Below are 20183 nucleotides of genomic sequence, written 5' to 3' on the forward strand. Positions count from 1 at the left end.
TTTTGCATTTAAAGTCACTTTTCTTTGTGGCTGCTTTCAATGTTTGGACAATATAATTTGCTGGAGTCCTAAGTCACTAACAAGATAGAGACTTTTTATGTGTCCCTGACAAACAAGAGGTGAATATGAGTTGTATGTGCTAGTTTGAAAATGTAATACTATTTCATGTATTTTAAGTTGTTTTGTGTCCACAGGAGGATTGGTTTTCACCACTGTCCTACCATTTAGTCTGATTGTTAGTTGAGTTCCAGTTCCAGTATTTTATTGTCAGATCCACAGAACAACACACGGTCAGACTGGGCGCTGAAATTCTTAGGACACGACAAAGCAAAGCAACCTGGCATAACATAACATATAAGTATTCTGAACATAGATTACATCTATGTTAAGAACATTAAATAACAACTCCTAAATATACAAAATAATATACAATACAGTATACTAAACCTGTAATAATACACATATTAACCTGTACTAACCGTATAAACCTATAATAACCTAAAGAAAGTGGAGTAACAATTAGTGCAATATTGCTGATAGTACAACCAGTAGCTGAAAGTGACAGTGTGTAAAGTGGTTGGTGAGAAAGTGATGAGAATGTATCAGTGTCCATTCAGAAGCCTGATGGCCCATGGAAAGAAACTATTCTCCTGTCTGCGTGTGCAAGACCGAATGCTTCACTATTGCCTGCCAGAAAGCAGCGGGGTAAAATGACTGAAGGACTGGTGGTAACAGTCTCTTTGAATCCTGCCAGCTTTCCTGAGGCATCGTGTGTGGTAGGTGTCCTGTAGGGCTGGGAGCTTCCTGTCGAGGATGAACTCGGCAAACCTGACCACACTACGTAGGACCTTGCGGTCCCTGTCTGTGCAGCTCCCGTCACCACACTGTGATCCTCCCAGTATCTCCAGAGACAGGAACATCTGCCGTGTAAGTACTCCAATCCATAATCCATAACATTGATTACCAAATCAATACATTACTTACACATGGCAATTTATTTAGTGTGATAAATGACTAGCATGACAGAGGTTATTTAATTCTTTTTTTTCTTCAGCAAAATACATCCATCAGAAACCATCAGCCAGGAAATTGAATAGGCAGATTAAGAAGCAGGGGTGGACAGCCAACCATCCAACTCCAGAAGAGATCCAGCACATGTGGAAACCAGCCTCCAAACTGTCCATTGAGGGTGATGCTCACACCTACAAGAATGCATTACTGTACCACGTAATGTAAGGGGCCCCATTATCGTCCACTCTAGTCTAAATCTCCAACGTTCGGGGCCCCATTATCGTCCACAACCGTTTCTTCCGTTAATTTCTTAAAGAAGATATGCAGCAGCAACGAAAGAAAGTAACTTATCGATATGTACACATCTTATTTTGCTGCACACCAAATTACATCTTCTTACTTTGAGATTTGAGTGTCTTAAATACGCTCTCAAACCGTATGTAGCATCTGCCTTGCGCAGCGTCAAACTGACATTTCTCCATTTAAAGTGGTTGGGTGGATGATAATGGGACCCCCTGGCTAACTGCTCAAATCAGGAAAATAGCTAGCTAACGTTATACTTTGACAGTATCGTGCAGTGGCAGCGATTGTGTTTGACTATTTACAGTAAACATACAAAAAACATAATCAAAGTTACAATAACTCATTGTATTTCAGTTATATACATATTATGATTGTGTAAAACGTACAGTCATAAACGTACTTTCTACAAGTTTCACACGACAGATCGATAATACATTAAACTTCACAGCTATTTGACATTTGCTATGTGAACGATGCCCAGTTTGTGTGCGTTCCAAACTTCCTTTGCTTTCCCGATCTCAATGGGCGTCAAAGTAAAAGTCCCATTCACCGTTTACACTTAATCATATTCTGTGAAAGAGTATAAGGGAGAGCCAGGCGTGCGCCAAGCGTTTTTTTCTCATTGAATAAATTTCCCTCACAAGACATTGAAAGACAAGCTTGAGTTTTGATATCGTGCATTTATTATAAGGCTCTCAGAATGTTCCAAAAAGTTTTGTTCCGTTGATCGCGTCTGGGTCCTGTTCGGCCCGTCGGTATTTGTATTACATTATCCCTTACATATGTGGGGGGAGGGGGGGGGGGGGGGGGGGGGGGGGGGGTCTCTCAGACTCATTCTGCGGAGGGCCTCATGTGTTTCCGTTACGGGCCTGGATGAATATGAACATATTTAAATGATCCTTTTATCACTTTGAGCTCCACCCATAAGAAAAACATTGAAATGTTTGCCAATATGTAATGTCTATTTAGTAGGTGTGGGGGGGGAAATCGATTCACATATAAATCGCGATTCCGTTTTCTACCGATTCATATCGATTCACAAGTGGCAAAATTCAGTTTTTACATGTATTTATTTATTTACTTATTTATTATTTTTTTAACAATGAGTTTACTAAACTGCAAGAAAAACAATACATTTCAAGGCTTTCAGGCATTGGGATTTTTTTTCTTCAACACTTAACTGCCTATCACAGACAAATAGAAACAAGTAACACTCAACAGCAAACTACAATGACATGTACGCATATATTGAGTTGTAAACCAACCAATCAGCGCGCAGCTCATCTGTATAGTCATGACCATGCGATCAAATTGGAAAACAGAGCATTGTTTTCCGAGGAAACTTTCACTGGATGTATCAGGGGGCATACAACAGCACCCGGGCCATTTTCAGCCCAACCAACGTTACATTGGTAAGGAACAGTGTGAAGTACACCAAAAAAACAGTCAACCACCCCTTTAACGAATGTAAAATATATAATTATATGTACAAATATGTCAACTTGAATCTGCTAAAGGAATGAAACGTAAAATATACATATTTTCCCTCTCTGACTCAAGTTCCCTCCCTTTGCAACGCCCTCCAAATAAGGGACTGGGGCCTCCTTCACGTCCGCTTACAGAATATAAATATCCTGGCTCTCGTTAAGTTGAACCATTCTCATCTGTGGAAACGTCAAACGTATTGTACCATGTCAGGAAGAGGCAAAGGAGGTAAGGGACTCGGTAAAGGAGGCGCCAAGCGCCATCGCAAGGTTCTCCGTGATAACATCCAGGGTATTACTAAGCCCGCCATCCGCCGTCTGGCACGCCGCGGTGGCGTGAAGCGTATTTCAGGCTTGATCTACGAAGAGACCCGTGGTGTACTGAAGGTGTTCCTGGAGAATGTCATCCGTGATGCCGTGACTTACACCGAACACGCTAAAAGAAAGACCGTGACCGCCATGGACGTGGTCTACGCTCTGAAGCGCCAGGGACGTACTCTGTACGGCTTCGGCGGCTAAAACATCAAGTACAAGTACCGAGGATCAATACAAAGGCTCTTTTAAGAGCCACCCACATGTTACGTATTAGACATGCTTCCATAATACAGGTGTTCGGTGTCTAAATTGATCAACCCTTTAAAGTGAGTTGTGTATCTAGAACGCATCCGAGGTGACTAATTCAAAATGAACAACTGAGTTGACTGGCCTGGTTTCGTCCCCCAGTTTTTGGCGCACTTTTAATTTCAATGCAATACCAGTCTAGGCTAGAAATCCATCTAAGGCTAATAAAGCACCAACTATACTGAAACGTTCGATTTATATTTCGGTGGTCATTGCGGATCCGAAGCATTTGAGCAAAGGGTATTGTAAAGGGATCATTACTCACGCTTCAACTGAGGCTACTTGGGCTATAACATGTATAAATGGGTTATCTTAGCCGGACAGGTTTTACCGAGATGCAATGGGTTCAAATCACCCGGTACTGTCCGTCACTTTAGATAGTAGCATCTGCTCAATGAATGCTTTATTAAAACAGTTGTAGAAAACATTGACTCAAGCCTGGATGCATGGGGGTTTGCATTGTACTGCAACTTAACAAAGCTTCTGACGTCAATAACCACGTGTTTCGGGTTCAACTAGGCGGTAAACTGCCCAGAGATTTCGTCGTAACTTCCGAGCTTGATCCCTTGAAGTGTAAAAGGTACTTCGAAGTGTAAAATGGTTTCAAATATATCCTTTGAGTAATCCTGACTGTCAGTTTATGATTACTGAAGGATAAGAGGGGTCGGTAAATCCCACGCACGCGCAGTAGATTTCAGAATATCTTGCAAAATTCACTTCCCAGCTGTGTGCTGCGACTAGCAGGAGGCGTGCCTTAAAATGTGCATGTCTCCCGGTACATAAACCGGGTAGCCAACCAGCCCTCATCATTCGTTTCTGAGAAGCAACGACAACTGACAATGCCTGAACCAGCAAAGCCCGCGCCCAAGAAGGGCTCCAAGAAAGCCGTTTCTAAGACCGCCGTAAAGGGCGGGAAGAAGCGCAGAAAGTCTAGGAAGGAGAGCTACGCCATCTACGTGTACAAGGTACTGAAACAGGTCCACCCCGACACCGGCATCTCATCCAAGGCTATGGGAATCATGAATTCCTTCGTCAACGATATTTTCGAGCGTATCGCCGGAGAGTCGTCTCGCCTGGCTCACTACAACAAGCGATCAACCATCACCTCCAGGGAGATCCAGACCGCCGTCCGCCTGCTACTCCCCGGTGAGCTGGCCAAGCACGCCGTGTCCGAGGGAACCAAGGCCGTGACTAAGTACACCAGCTCCAAGTAAACTGCCTCTTTCAAATTCACCCCAAAGGCTCTTTTAAGAGCCACCCACTGGTCTCTAAAATTGAGGAAAGTCCATCACATTTGCTTGATTGTCTTCCTGTATTATATACGAACCAAATACTAACCTTCGTGAACAAGGAGAGGTTATTCTACTCTTCTATACAGACGAAAGTTTATATTCTTCCCTAACATCACCTCATTAAACGCCATTGAATTGCTCGGATGATATTATTTGTTTCTCCCTGTATGATGCATGATGGTGGACCACGCCTAAATAGGAACCGATTGCGGTGCAACATCTCGATAGCAATGTATGATGAACACAAATCGGCTACTATCAGTGCAATACTAACATATCAATCCCTAAACAGCGGCTTCCAATGGAGAGCTTTACAAAATTGCATAGGTCACTGATCATAACGAGATTACCGCAAATAAGTGCCAATGGGAAGAACCATAAGAGCATGTAGTTGCACAAGTTAAACAACATGAACCTCAAAAAGTGCAAGAGTGTACCAACAACGGATGTAGCCCAGGTTACAACAAGCCTAAGTGAATTAGATATACATTATCGATACATTTGCTTATCATATATCATTCTTTCAATATTCAATAAGTGCATACATTGGCTGTTATTTTCATTAGTAATCATGAGCCGTTGGCACCACTGTTGCAGCTCTGTAGTTTATCTCGTGGCTGCAATGTTATCGGGCGAGCGACTTCAGCGTCCTGTTGAAAGGCGAAAATTGAGAGAGAAGGAAATATCTATAAACAAGTAGGACTACAATGAAGTTTAGGATTTGAGTTGAATGGAACTGAGTTAACACTGTGGAAACACAGTGAAAGGAGAGGCGAAGCCTAAAACAGAGTAGATGAAAGCAGAGAACAATATTGTACAGTAGAGTATGGTAGCGTCCTCAACAAGTACGCATCTAAGATGCGAACTTTTTTTTTCAGCACAAAGAATCAATAACCATAAATAATATTGATCATGCAACCAAATACAGATTGAAACTAAAGGAACATGCCTGGCTTGGAAATTTAAGAAGTAGAAAGTATAGATATTTGTGTAAAAAAATTAAGGATAAATAATGACCTAAAGTACTGATGCAAGAAAAATCTATAACACACTGTCACGTTCAGCTACTGATTGCACTATTTGCAATATTGCACTAATTGTACCCCACTTGTCTTTAGGTTACTATAGGTTTCATAAGGTCAGTGTAGGTTATTATGTGTATTAAAGGTTTAGTATTTTGTACCTATATTATGTTGTATTTTTGTGAGGTTTATTATATGTTTAGCTTATTATCGATGCAATCTATGTTCTGAGTAATTATATGTCATGTTATGCCAGGTTGCTTTGCGTTGTCTTGTCCTAAGAATTTCAGGGCCCTGTGTGACCTTGTTGTTCTGTACATCTGTAAATAAAAGACTTGAACTGGAACTATTTCAGTACAGTGAGAAAGTATTTGTCCGTTGTTATTTCCCATCTCTGCTGACTATGAAAGTGTCACATGCTGGTTACTCATACTAGTCCCCTCAATGTACAGTCAGAATAATTTGAACAATTTGATACCGGGATATACGGAACAGAAATTACATTGGGGGTGCATTTCAGGGCAGGGCTGTTATATGTCTTGCCAAGAAATGAAGCAACAGCAAAAAATCTTTGACCTAGATCATATTCCAGAATCCTGCTTGCTTTACCTTTCTTGACCTGTGTGTTTGGTCACCCAGTGTTTTGAAAGGTTTGTTCTAGTTCAAAGCTATCTTGCTCCTGTTTCTGTAAAAATTCTGAAAAACGACTGAAATGACTTCTGGGTATACTGAACTCTTACATTCTCTAAGCTTCTTTCTCATCCATAATACTTGACCATTTCATGTGTGTAAATGTGTTTTCCCCATGCAATCACATAATGTGGATGTGAGTTTTCCGTCGTATGGATGTGTGTGTGTGTGAACATACGCGTATGTATTTCATATGTGTCTGTGTGAGGACAGTCTGAATCATTTCCTAAACGACCCCTCATACAAACAGGCTATTAGGAACGAAAGACAACCACTAGTCCAACCTCATGAAATAAATGAAAATTCCTTAAGACCCAAACATTCCCCATTACCAACAACATGGATAATAACATATACTGGATCGGACGAGTCCGACTCTGAGCAGGAACACCATGACACACCATGGAATACGGTCACGCTAGCCTACAGTATGTCTCACACCAACAAGTAACAAGTCTTACAGTAGGTTAACTGTTAGACTTACAGTAAGGATTGTGTCCTTGGAGATGAAAAACTAGGGAAGGGAGAGCAATAGGGAGACCACGATTTCCCCGACCTCCACCCGGTCCACGGCCCCGCACTGTGTTTTGTGTCCCCCCAAATTGACCAGCTTTAAGCCCCATGGCACCCCAGCTGTGTATTCTAAAGCAGTTACCTTTCTAGACAGATTGTGTGGCTCACTGGAAAACGTTTTCCCGTTTTAAACGACTGCCATTTCAGACACTTTTGGGGGCAAATGGCACCGACAACAAGGTGCGCATTGCTCCCTCAGCGAGGCCAACGGCGATGATTTGAGCCTACCGCAACAAAACACAGAGTGCCTCCGGTCCACATAACGTCTTATTTTGAACATTGAAAAGGCTGCTTGCGGCCCGATTTACTTTTAGAACGTAGTGCAATTCCAGCAGGGATTGTTATCCCGTTGTTCACCGGGAGAAAACACAAGTGCGAACGGATGGCAGCAACTGAGAGAAACCGGGCCGGCGGTTGAGTCTACACAGTTCTCATGTCGTATTTAAACCCAGGGCTCTGATCGCCGCAGCGCTCCACAGCAGCCTCGCACGTTCAAATCGCACACGTCCCACGAGTGATTAGACATGGCAGAAGTCGCTCCAGCTCCCGCTCCTGCAAAGGCACCCAAGAAGAAGGCGGCAGCCAAGCCCAAGAAGGCTGGACCCAGCGTCGGCGAGTTGATCGTCAAGGCCGTGTCCGCTTCCAAAGAGAGAAGCGGCGTGTCCCTGGCAGCAGTCAAGAAAGCCCTGGCGGCCGGCGGCTACGACGTCGAGAAGAACAACTCGCGCGTCAAGGTCGCAGTGAAGAGCCTTGTCACCAAGGGAACCTTGGTCCAGACCAAAGGGACTGGCGCTTCTGGGTCTTTTAAGATCAACAAGGGGGCTGAGGCCAAGGCAAAGAAGCCTGTTAAGAAGGTCGTCACTCCGAAAGTCAAAAAGCCAGTCGCCAAGAAACCCGTGACTGCCAAGAAGCCCAAGAAGGTCGCTGCGAAGAAGCCCGCGGCTGCCAAGAAGTCACCCAAGAAGGCTAAGAAGCCTGCGGCAGCCAAGAAGGCAACCAAGAGCCCCAAGAAGGCGAAGAAGCCCGCAACACCCAAGAAAACAGTCGCCAAGAGCCCCAAGAAGACAGTTAAGGCAGCCAAGCCCAAAGCCGCCAAGCCCAAGGCGGCCAAGGCAAAGAAAGCTGCGCCCAAGAAGAAGTAAACCTTGGTCCGCGTCTGTGTCCGTATTACAAAAAAGGCTCTTTTAAGAGCCACCCACCTGTCCTGAAAAGTGCATGTCCATGTGCTAAATCCCCGGGACGGCCAATATGAAAACAAGTAGCCAGCCAGTACCAGGGGTAGAAGTGATACTTGTTATGCACCCGCCACAAAACGATGATAAATAAGATACAAAAAAACAAATGGACTAGTTGCAATGGCACTTCCCATTTGGGATAATCTAGCCAGAAAACCATGTGACAAATGAAGAACATACAATGACACAGCTAGATAATTTGAGAAAAAAGACTTGCATGAGAATTTCATTGGTGAAAGTGCTTCGTGGAACTGTATGTAAATGGTGCTTCTGCTATTAGCAACTTGCAAGTAGTTGCTTGGAAGGGTGCAAATCCCATTTAAAACCACTATCACCAACTGCATAATTGTAGGCCTATATCTCTGGTAAATATGTATGTGGATGTATGAAACTGTTCTCACTACACGATTGACGATTGTATAATGGACTTTGCATCCATCCATCCATGCCACATTACTGTATGTGATTGGCGCCTTAAACGAGGAGCGACTGGATGAACATAGAGAGTTGAGGAGGGTGGGTAGACGAGACGACTAAACGCGCCTTCTGCGGGAGAGAGAGCATGGCTCCACCCCCGAGTTTGTCGCCACCTACGATTGGATCAAAACCCAACTGACATTGTGACCAATGGAAGCCGTTTACCATCAGCTAGACTATAAAGTCTGTACTCCGACGTAGGCTTTTCACTTCTCGTTTAAACAGAAATAGCAATAAGATGAGCGGAAGAGGCAAAACCGGAGGCAAAGCAAGGGCTAAGGCCAAGACCAGGTCATCCCGCGCCGGGCTGCAGTTCCCCGTGGGTCGTGTTCACAGGCTGCTTCGCAAGGGTAACTACGCTCAGCGTGTGGGAGCTGGCGCACCCGTCTACCTGGCAGCCGTGCTCGAGTACCTCACCGCTGAGATCCTGGAGTTGGCCGGCAACGCGGCTCGTGACAACAAGAAGACTCGTATCATCCCCCGTCACCTGCAGCTGGCCGTCCGCAACGACGAGGAGCTCAACAAACTGCTCGGTGGCGTTACCATCGCTCAGGGTGGAGTGTTGCCCAACATCCAGGCGGTACTTCTCCCCAAGAAGACCGAGAAGGCCGTTAAAGCCAAGTAAAAATTAAACCTCGGTCTCACTTTCCCCAAAGGCTCTTTTAAGAGCCACCCACTTAACTCTTCAAAAGCGCATTGTCTCGAACTTTTGACTAGATAGCGTTGCACTGGACTCTATTCAATTATAGACATAGTAAATAAAGGAAATGCTATCGCTACACTTCAATCACACCTTTAAGTTCCACCATTCAGTAAACCTACATGGGTTGCAGCGCTGGTCATTCTTCATGTCAAGTAGCCTGCATGCCAACATTGTAGAAGCCGGTGCTCATCCCTTAGGAATGGTCAGGAAACGTTTACCTTTGGTCAATATGCCAAGTCATTTGACATCATTTAATGCTGCATTTGTTTAGCTTGTCACTGGTGTGAACTAGGTCGATCAGAAATGCAAGTATGCATTTAGGCCGCATGTTCTGTACACATTTTCTAATCGACTACGTGCCCGCCACTGGGGCAGCGGTGCGAAGGATCAGGGCGGAGCCAGAAGGTTTCAAGTGTGGGCGGGAACGGACGCTAGGTCCCCGCGTCCAATTGCCAAAGGAGAAAGCGTCGACGGTCTGCCAATCAGTCTGCTCGGGAGAGCAGTCCAATCAGCGGACGACAAACCGACCATATAAACTTTTACTTATGCTCTAGGATTTAACATCCACTCGGAAACGAGAAGACAAGCATCATGGCCAGAACCAAGCAGACCGCTCGTAAATCCACCGGTGGCAAAGCCCCGAGGAAGCAACTCGCCACCAAAGCCGCTCGCAAGAGTGCACCAGCCACTGGTGGCGTGAAGAAACCTCATCGTTACAGGCCCGGGACCGTGGCTCTGAGAGAGATCCGTCGTTACCAGAAGTCCACCGAGCTGCTTATTCGCAAGCTGCCTTTTCAGCGCCTGGTCAGGGAAATCGCTCAGGACTTCAAGACAGACCTGCGTTTCCAGAGCTCCGCCGTGATGGCTCTGCAGGAGGCTAGCGAGGCTTACCTGGTCGGTCTGTTCGAGGACACCAACCTGTGCGCCATCCACGCCAAGAGGGTCACCATCATGCCCAAGGACATCCAGCTTGCCCGCCGCATCCGCGGAGAGCGCGCCTAGTCTCTGCCCGAGATCAATTGGCCTCAACCCACAAAGGCTCTTTTAAGAGCCACCTCACTGTAAACCAAAAGACAAACGCCTTCTCTGTCAAACTTCTTGGTCATGCGTGTTGACATGTTCTTGGGTCAAAACATTAACTACTGGCACTCGGAAAGCAAACTACCGTCATTGCAGAAAAAAAAAAATGGTACATGTAAAATGCTAGCTTTTCAATCAAATTGGCTGTGTAAGTTAACTCGAACAGGGAATTTCTCTAGCAGGATGTTGCATACAATGACCATAGAGATCTTAATTTAAAATGTCGACTTTGTAAGTGAAGTATAATAAAGAGCTAATATTTAAAACAAAATGTATGTAAATGTTACAAAAAATATAAAATAGTACATTATGACATGGAAATAGGTGGTGGATAAACTTGTATAGATACAAGTGTTATGTCAGTGTGAGTCCTTGGCCTTGTTGAAGAGGCCAGCAGCGGACGGGGAGAAACTGTTCTTTTGGCGTGGCGTTTTGGTCCTGATGGGCCGCAGCCCTCTGCCAGAGGGGTGTAGATGGAACCGTGTCCAGGGTGGGAGGAGTCAGCCACAATCTTCCCGCTGGCCTCGGGGTCAGTGGCGGAACCTGACTTTTATATATGGGGTGGCCAAGGGGTGGCCAGGGCTACTTCAGGGGGTCCACAGACCAAGACTGAAAATGTGTGTGTAATGTGTGTAACCTTAGCCTGGCGTCTAAGCAGTGTAAATGACGTGTTGCCCACGAACACAAGCTAAACATGGCATGTGACTAACTGCTGAAGGATTCAAAATCTTTGCGTCTAATCCAATATGTAATGATGGTATTCAATGACACAAAGATGTATTGTGGAAAAGATACATATTAATAGATTTTGTCTTTTTGCTTTTTGTTCCATCTGCATGTAAGTAAGACTTTATTTATATAGCACATTTCATACAGGAATTGCAGCTCAAGGTGCTTTACATAAAATCAACAAAAACAATAATACAAGTGATAAAAGTAATAGATCTAAAACATATAACAACCCAGACAAGCCGCACTCTATCTGCGGTCTCTCGAATCCGTCTTAGATCCGAGCTGCCGCTTGCAGTTTCCACACACATAACAACCCAGACAAGCTGCACTCTATCTGCGGTCTCTCGAATCCGTCTTAGATCCGAGCTGCACTTGCAGTTTCCAACCATATAACAAAACACATGCACTCTTGCACAGTCTTTTTGGTTTCTTAATTAAAATAAAATAAAAACTCAAATAAAGTAAAATTATAACAATAATAATAAAAACTACAGGATAACAAAATACAATAATCAACAAAATGTATCAAATGTAACACATAAGCAAGAGTGCAAGTCAAACACAATCCGCAATCTTTGCGGGAATACAAAGCAAATCTATAAAAACAATAATATAACTACTACCAGCTGTAAGGCCCTTCTGAGATAAAAATTAGTTAAATGCTTTGATAAAAAGGTAGGTTTTAAGCTGTCTTTTAAAAATGTCCAGCGTATTTGCTTCTCTGATATTTATGGGTAATTTGTTCCATAGTTTTGGGGCATAATTGGCAAAGGCCGAATCACCAATCTTCTTATGACTGCTTCTGGTGACCTCTAATAGGCCTGCATTTGATGATCGCGGTGTTCTAGCTGGTGTGTAGTTTATAAGGGAGTTAGCAATGTAGCTAGCTCCTTGTCCGTGTAGAGCTTTGTATGTGAGGAAAAGGACCTTAAAGTCAATTCTGAAGGTAACAGGGAGCCAGTGTAAAGTAGCTAGGACAGGACTAATGTGTTCTCTCCTTTTAATTTGGGTTGGGTTAATAATCTAGCTGCAGAATTTTGAATGAGCTGTAGTCTTTCACTGGTTTTCTTGGGAAGACCAGTGAAAAGTGCGTTACCGTAGTCCAGCCGGCTGGATATAAAAGCATGAATTAACTTCTCTGCATCATTTTGGTTTATGAATGGTCGTACCTTTGCTATATTCCTCAGGTGAAAGACGCTGTTTAGGTCACTTTATTTATGTGAGAGTTGAAATTCAAATCTGAGTTCAGGATTACACCGAGACTCGTCACCTCTGGTTTAAGACAGGGGGTTAAGCCTCCTAGATTCTTAGTAAGCATCTCTCTTTTGGATTTGGGGCCACATAATAGGACTTCGGTTTTGTCTTCATTTAATTTAAGAAAGTTATCATTCAGCCATTTGTTTATTGCCAACAGGTATTTGATAATGGAATTGATAGCCGTTGCATCGTTGGGTTCAGTGGATATATATAGTTGTGTGTCATCCGCATAGCTATGGAAATCTATGTTATGTTCTCTGATTATGTCGCCGAGTGGTAACCTATAAAGAGAAAAAAGTAACGGACCTAAGCAACTTCCTTGAGCAACCCCGTAGCAGTTCTTATGTTTCTTGGACCTATGGTCTCCTAAACAAATATGATTTTATCCAGTTCAATACACTATCCGTGAACCCAATAAGCTTTTCCAGTCTATTGATTAGGATGTCGTGATCAATGGTATCAAATGCTGCACTGAGATCTAGCAGGATAGAGACTTTATTTGCATAAGAGTTTAGTCTGAGGTCGTTATTTATTTTGCTGAGAGCAGTTTCAGTACTGTGATATTTCCTGAAACCTGATTGCGGGACTTCCAGGATGTTATTTTCTTCAAGAAAATAATGTAATTTTACTAAAACTATCTTTTCCAGTACTTTACTAATAAGTGGAAGGTTTGATATTGGTCTGTAATTTGCAAGTAGACTGTTATCCAATTTGGGTTTCTTTAATAGGGGCTTTACAACAGCTGTTTTGAAGGCATCTGGGAAGACGCCAGTTCTAAGGGATGTGTTTATAATATCTAGCACCGGACCTGAGACACTATCAAACACTCGCTTAAAGAATGTTGTGGGTATAGGATCAATATCTGAGGTTGTGGAGTTAGATTTGCTGACAATTTTGGAAAGTTCACTAAGTGTGATACAGGTAAATGTGCTCATGGTTATGTTGCAGAATCTACTGATGTCAGTTTCGACCCCACTATTAATAATACTAGCTCTGATCAAAGTTATTTTGTTCTTGAAGAACAAAGCAAGCTCTTCACATTTAACTGCTGAGGATGGGGGTGGGACAGGGACAGTGTTTAGCAGCTGGTCAATGGTGGAGAAAGAACTCTGGAATTTCTGTCATTTTCTGTAATAATGTTTGAGACATATTCTCTCCTTGCTAGACAGATGATTTTGTTATAGGTGGTTAGTGTATCTTTGTAGATATTGTAGTGGATAGTGATCTTTGTTTTCCTCCAATTTCTCTCTGCTGCACGGCATTTTCTTTTTGTTTCACTGACATTTTTATTTCTCAGCCATGGGGAGGTTTTGCTTGTGCACTTCTTTTTGGTTTTCAGTGGTGCAACAGAGTCTAACACAGATAATAGTGCATCATTGAGGTTCTCTACCATTTCATTCAGAGAGCAATCATGATTAGTTGGCTCATATAGAGCAAATTGTTCTGAAAATGTCATCATAGCTGTATCGTCTAAATTTCTTCTTTGGACTAAGATTTATTTTTTGTTTTTTGTTAGGATAATTTCCACAGTAAAAAGTCTATAATGATCTACCCCATCAAATATCAATTGATATTTAGTCCAGTTGTTATCATTAGATCTAGTGTGTTTCCGTGATGGTGTGTTGGGTCTGTTATGTGTTGAGTTAGATTGAAACTGTCGAGGAGATTTAAGAGCTCAATAGTTCTTGGGTCTGCTTTTTTATGTACTTGGATATTTAAGTCTCCGTTTAAAACTACTTTGTCATATCTGGTGACATATAGTGATAATAGTTCAGAGAATTCTTGTATGATTATTGGCGAGTGCTTGGGTGGCCGATATATAATAACAAAAAGTATTGATTCGGTTTATAGCTCTATAGCAAGATATTTATATGATGTGAATTCACCTAGCTCAGTAATTTTGAACAAAAGTTTAGAGGAGGAAATAGCTGCGACTCCTCCACCTTTTTTTGATCAGTTTCCTAGAAACTTGGTGAATGCTGTAATCGGGCGGACACGCTTCTATCAGAGTTGCTGTTGCGGTGCCATTGTTTAGCCAGGTTTCTGTTAGACAGATGCAGTCTAAGTTTTTTTTTTTTTATCAGATCATTAACTAGAAATGTTTTGTTATTTAGTGATCTAACATTTAGAAGGGCCAGTTTCATCTGTGGGGTATTAACAGATAGAACAGGAGTTGATAAATCTGTTGGAAGAATATGGATAGTTCTGTGAATTCTAACACTAGTTTCAGGTTTGTAACCATGCATTTTACCATGCCATTTTCTGTTTGTGATGATGACCGGTATGTCTAATGAAATAGACCAATTATCACCCTACGTCACAAAACAGTCAAGCAGGCTCAACTGTGCATGTCGGTTGCAAAAGACAAACTTCTCCCCGGTCTATTACACTTGGAGGGTCGATCTGGTCATCATATATCTCTGGCAACTGGATTGCAGGGCTTGATATTAACTTTTTGAGGCTCTTGGCATTTGGACAAATACATTTACGTTTCACTTGTCTATGCACAAAAGTCACTTGACCCCGATACCCTTAAATAGCCTGACCAAGTGATCGGACAAAACTAGCCTGGCTAACGGAGGTCGCTTTCTCAGGTAAATGACGAATTAAACAGGCTCGGTTAAAGAAATCCGAGATGCTGGCTATCTTCATCAGGCTCGTATCTACATTAGGCAGTCCTCCCTGACGTTTATGGTGTATAATGGAGTGAAATACAACATTGTGCACACTGCCAGTGAGCGAGTCTGACTGACTAACGTCAAAACAGTGTAACGGGGACGCAGTCTCACAGATTGCCAGTTTAAACAAATCATAAAAATAATCGGACCAGCTGGCTAAAAGCAGAATTCGCATATCTCTTGAAAGCTGCCCTGCTCGACTTTCTAGATGTCAAATCTACTGTAAAACTGTAAAATTATGAACTTTGTGACATGAAGTGAAGACATGGTTGCCGCTAGACTATACCGACTATGCGGTCTGTACCGGGCGACATTCTCACTTAAATCTCAAGACTTTCGTGACCCAAATCAAAATTCTGATGCGACAGGTCAATGGGTAATCGCTTTCTCTCTTGTAGGCTGTCCTTCTCTACCTTTTTTGTCTTTTTAAATCTAATCTAAAACTATTTGTATTATCCGTGTGGTCCTTTTGCCAATTAAAATGCTATCCTTTCCCGGTTTTCTGCAACCACGTTGCACGCGCATCCTGAATGTTTACAAACAAATAATTGGTCTATAGCATGGTGGCTGTCCTAGCGTAGCTTTTCTTTGGGAAAGTGTATGTCACTGAGCTGTTCCATCACAAGGGAATTTATGAGTTACTGGTCCAGTAGTGGGGGCTGCGGTAGTCACAGGACCAGTAGTGGGGGCTGTGGTTGTCCCTGGACCAGTAGTGGGGGCTGTGGTAGTCACCAGATCAGTAGTGGGGGCTGTGGTTGTCCCTGGACCAGTAGTGGGGGCTGTGGTAGTCACCAGATCAGTAGTGGGGGCTGTGGTAGTCACCAGATCAGTAGTGGGGGCTGCGGTAGTCACAGGACCAGTAGTGGGGGCTGTGGTAGTCACCAGATCAGTAGTGGGGGCTGTGGTAGTCACCAGATCAGTAGTGGGGGCTGTGGTAGTCACAGAACCAGTAGTGGGGAGTATAGTAGTCACCAGACCAGTAGTGGGAGCTGTGGTAATCATCTCACGAGTGCAGGAAATCTGATCACTTGTTAGACCAGGCAAAATAACGCCCAGAACAGACAACAGTGCATATATTTGAAGATACACAGCCTTTGAAGACACCCTTGTTTGTTGTAAAAGAAGAAGAACAAACATACTGACCTTCTGTTCGGTGCATACAGGGTTCTACAGTTCAACTTCAACACACGTTCATGATAATTTCATCATTGAGACACTCACCTTTGGCCACAGCACATGTATCCTCCAGTCCGACACACAGTGCCGAGGTGTTACACACAGTGTCTGAGGAGCTACTGCAGGAATCACACTGTAGGCCATTTGGCACTGAACTAGTGACTGCAGAGAAACACAGATCACATCAAATCTCCTGGACTGTCCTGTTTCAGTTATATTCATCATTGTCTCCTCCATTTTAAGAAAGTTGTTTTGCAGTTTTTACTACCCACTCAATTTGTTTATGTACTTGTATTTCAGATTCCAAATTGTTTTTGTCCAACTCCCATTCCCCCACAGTATTTATTTTTCAGAGAAAAACACTTTTCTCTTCAATAAATACATACACGATATATTTATACATATAAATCATACAGATTTTTTGCTGACAGGGTTGAGCTAAAATTATAACTTTATAAATATAAACTATGAATTTTGAAAGTAGTTCTTACCAGGTTGAGACTGCTGGTTGCGTCTGTCTGAGTCAGAGCAGAGCTCAGATCCAGACTGCTGGAAGAAACCAGTGTTGAAGGAATAAGAAAACCGAACGTTCAAAGTTCAAGGATGAACGCATTGAATGTTCAAACGTTCAATCCAAGGATGGTCTGCAGCTCTTCATTACTGCACCTGTGTTTCCATCTGGAAAAAAGACAATTCCAACACAGATCAAATAAGAGCATTTATTAAAATGTTCTCATTTTTGATACTAAACAAAATGCTAAATCCAATGATTGCTAAATTAAATGTATATAAGTAAACCGTTTGGATGGTGGAAAACAGTGAAAGAAAAACAAGGCCTCAAACAGTGACAAATAAATAACTTTACCTAGCCTGGTCGTCGTCATGCATACTGAGCCTGATATACAAGAAGTTAAACCTGGATTTGTGCATGGTGGATCACATGAAAAACACTGCAATGGTTCCACTGGAAAAACAGAATAAGACATTAAACATTTGGAACAATTGTTAAAAAAACTGATTATAAAAAGTCTATAGAATATACAGTATAGTAGGGACTCAATCAAATCCATACTTAACACCTCCTTTCACCTGCATCCCATCATCATTCATGTACATTTTTGAGAGTCTCCTTGGTTGTGGGTCAGCTAAGTAGAGTATGTTGTGTTACCTGTGAGGAGAAGAGCCCAGGTAATGCAGAGAGTCAGGATCAGCTTCATCTTGGATCTGCAGGTGATCATCTGAACATTAAATTGGGAGCAGCTCTTTATAAAGTACACTATACTCAATATAGGAATGTGGATCAAGACACAAGAATGTGAGATGAAAAATAATGCTGCAATGTTGTCAACGTTCTCGATGTTCCTAAAAATCACTCCCCCCAAAGTAAGTTAGGACACATACATTGTATGACTTTTTAAAATCGTTTTTCTTTTTTTAACAAGATATTTGATTGGAATATGATGTTCCCGATTGACCTTTTGATTTATTTTATAGCAAGCTTCCGACCGACCAGTGAAGGTGGTGGCCTGTTACCATGTCAAAGAGACACAATACTAACTGCTTGTAGTTATCACTAGTTTAATTTCATCACTAAAAAAGATAGATTTAAGTTTGAATCTCTTGGTGTCTTGGCCTGTGTCAGGAAACAGTTGTACACTCCTAGACATCACACTCAACACAAACTCAAACATTCACTTTTTGATTCAAAGCCTTAGTGTTGTCTGGAACAAGGTTTTGTAAAGGTTAGTTCAGCTTGGTCTGACAAACTGGTAGTTTGAAAACTGTATTTATCAGAACACTTCAAGTACACCTGCTACTAGCTTACACACTTTACCCTACAGATCTTACCATAGCTCCTTACCCTGTCTGGCTGAACGATGGCGTCTAAGTCCCTCCTCTCCAGTATGCTACTTTTCATATACTGGATGTGTTTGCGAGGAATAATGGATAGATTAGGGGAAGGTTCTGACTCGTCTTATAAATAATAGATCTTCAATATTTACATCTCCTTTACATTTGATCCGTATAGAAGATGCTGTTCTAACAGTGTTTGAGTGGTTAGTGCCAAGGAATGGTGTGCATGTGAAGCAGAGAGCAAACATAACAAACCCTATGACCATGTTACATCATTATATTCATAGTACAGTGTACTAATACAAATACATATAATACTGTGCTGTGTTTCGAACACAGTGCTACAGATCTATTTCTAGATGAAGCCAACACCTTTCAGTGCTTTCAGTACTAATGTCCAATTAACATGTCATTGTAAACTATTCAGAAAACCATCCATCTCTAAGATGGTTGTGTGCTCCTGTTACAGCTTCTGTGTATTTGTGAGTGCATCTCTGAGTGTGAAGTGAACACATTCTACTGATTACTTTGCCTCTGTGGTTGCGTAGATAGACATTCATTTACTGCAAAACAAAGTGTGAAATCTTTTTATTTTATAACTAAGAGAACAGAAACTAGGCTGAGTGTGCATGTGTTTGTGTGTGTTTGTAAGATGCAGGTTTTGCTTGAAAGTTGGAAGGGACCCATGGGTGGTGTGGAATGTGAGAAGGAGGTAAACCACAGGTTATACTACATGAGGAATATTTTCTGAATAAATAAAAAAAACTAATAATGCCAAACTAGTAATGCCAAACTAGTAATGCCAAAGAGTTTGCGGTGGACTTTTCCGGAGAAAAGACAGAGAACACAGACCCATCACCATCAATGGCACACCGGTGGAGAGTCAACAGCTCCAAGTCCCTTGCTGTCCACATTACTGAGAAGGTCACATGGTCTGTCCACATCACTGACAAGATGTAAATTATGTTCCTTGTACTTATATGTTATGTTATGCCAGGTGCTTGCGTTGTCTTGTCTTAAGAATTTCAGTGCCCAGTCTAACCTTGTGTTGTTCTGTGTACCTGACAAATAAAAGACTTGAACATGAACTTGAAGGTCACATGGTCTGTCCACACTGAGCCTGTTGTGAAGAAGAGACAGCAGCGCCTCTTCTTCTTGAGACGGCAGAGGAAATTCAGAATGAACCACCACATCCTCACGATGTTCTACAGCAACACTGTGGAGAACCTCCTGACTGGCTGCATCGCTGCCTGGTACGGCAACAGCACTGCCCTCAACTGCATGTATTGTGTTGTGTATTTTATTGTACCTGTGTATTGTCTATACATATTTTTATTTGTTAGGTGTATATTGTACATTGTGTTGTGTAATGGATGTGTAAGTAAGAAGTTCATGTCAATTGTTATAATTGTTATATAAAGCTTATTTGCCAGAAACTGTACCAAATACTTTCCCATCTCTGTTGCAGTCCTGTATGGTTGAGTGAAAATAAAAGGGTGTGATTTGATTTTGATATGATCAAAGGCGCCTCCCTATGGAAATAAAACCCAAGAGTACTGCTTCTTTTCATTTATCCGTTTAATTTATCAGGGATAAACTAGCATTTTGTAAACCATTGTGATCCACAGTCATTTTGTTTGTTTTTATATGGTTTGACTGGAGATTTTAATCATACAGGTAAAAAGAAAACAACTATGTACTTTGTCAACATCATCTTCACATATTTTTTCCCCAGTTTTGAGTTACTTTCATTCTAAATGCACTAGATTCTTCTTTTGACTCATTTATATTTTAAGTTATTGGTATCCTTATCGTTTTGATTAAATTATGTATTTATTTTCGTTGTTATTGTTTTGTTTGTTGAACTGTAATGTTATTTTTCACCATCAGTGATTGACAACTATGTACTTTGTCAACATCATTTTCACATACTTTTTCCCCAGTTTTGAGTTACTTCCTTTCTAAATGCACTAGATTCTTCTTTTGACTCGTTTA

At 42.1% G+C, this 20183-nt stretch overlaps 5 protein-coding genes and 1 long non-coding RNA gene across 6 annotated transcripts; 5 read left to right on the plus strand and 1 right to left on the minus strand.

Annotated features, from left to right (window-relative positions):
- Positions 1-2973: 2973 nt before the first annotated feature.
- On the plus strand, positions 2974-3833 carry LOC124473343 (histone H4). The gene has a single exon (XM_047028658.1). It carries the CDS (start codon positions 3006-3008, stop codon positions 3315-3317), a length of 312 nt encoding a protein of 103 aa, XP_046884614.1. The 5' UTR covers positions 2974-3005; the 3' UTR covers positions 3318-3833.
- A 336-nt stretch (positions 3834-4169) lies between these two features.
- Positions 4170-6082, plus strand: LOC124473340 (histone H2B-like). Its single transcript, XM_047028656.1, has one exon. The coding sequence runs from the start codon at positions 4259-4261 to the stop codon at positions 4631-4633; it is 375 nt and encodes a 124-aa protein (XP_046884612.1). The 5' UTR covers positions 4170-4258; the 3' UTR covers positions 4634-6082.
- Positions 6083-7477: 1395 nt separating this feature from the next.
- On the plus strand, positions 7478-8257 carry LOC124473337 (histone H1-like). The gene has a single exon (XM_047028653.1). The coding sequence runs from the start codon at positions 7521-7523 to the stop codon at positions 8136-8138; it is 618 nt and encodes a 205-aa protein (XP_046884609.1). The 5' UTR covers positions 7478-7520; the 3' UTR covers positions 8139-8257.
- A 461-nt stretch (positions 8258-8718) lies between these two features.
- LOC124473339 (histone H2A) lies at positions 8719-9620 on the plus strand. The gene has a single exon (XM_047028655.1). It carries the CDS (start codon positions 8947-8949, stop codon positions 9331-9333), a length of 387 nt encoding a protein of 128 aa, XP_046884611.1. The 5' UTR covers positions 8719-8946; the 3' UTR covers positions 9334-9620.
- A 284-nt stretch (positions 9621-9904) lies between these two features.
- Positions 9905-10834, plus strand: LOC124473338 (histone H3). The gene has a single exon (XM_047028654.1). It carries the CDS (start codon positions 10003-10005, stop codon positions 10411-10413), a length of 411 nt encoding a protein of 136 aa, XP_046884610.1. The 5' UTR covers positions 9905-10002; the 3' UTR covers positions 10414-10834.
- A 5551-nt stretch (positions 10835-16385) lies between these two features.
- On the minus strand, positions 16386-17418 carry LOC124473344. The gene is made up of 3 exons (XR_006956719.1): positions 17200-17418; positions 16826-17012; positions 16386-16496 (listed from the first exon to the last, which is right to left on the minus strand). It is a non-coding gene; the product is annotated as an uncharacterized LOC124473344 (long non-coding RNA).
- Between the last annotated feature and the right edge of the window lie 2765 nt (positions 17419-20183).

The sequence above is a fragment of the Hypomesus transpacificus genome, chromosome 11 (genome assembly GCF_021917145.1).
Source record: "Hypomesus transpacificus isolate Combined female chromosome 11, fHypTra1, whole genome shotgun sequence".
Classification (NCBI taxonomy): Eukaryota; Metazoa; Chordata; class Actinopteri; order Osmeriformes; family Osmeridae; genus Hypomesus; species Hypomesus transpacificus.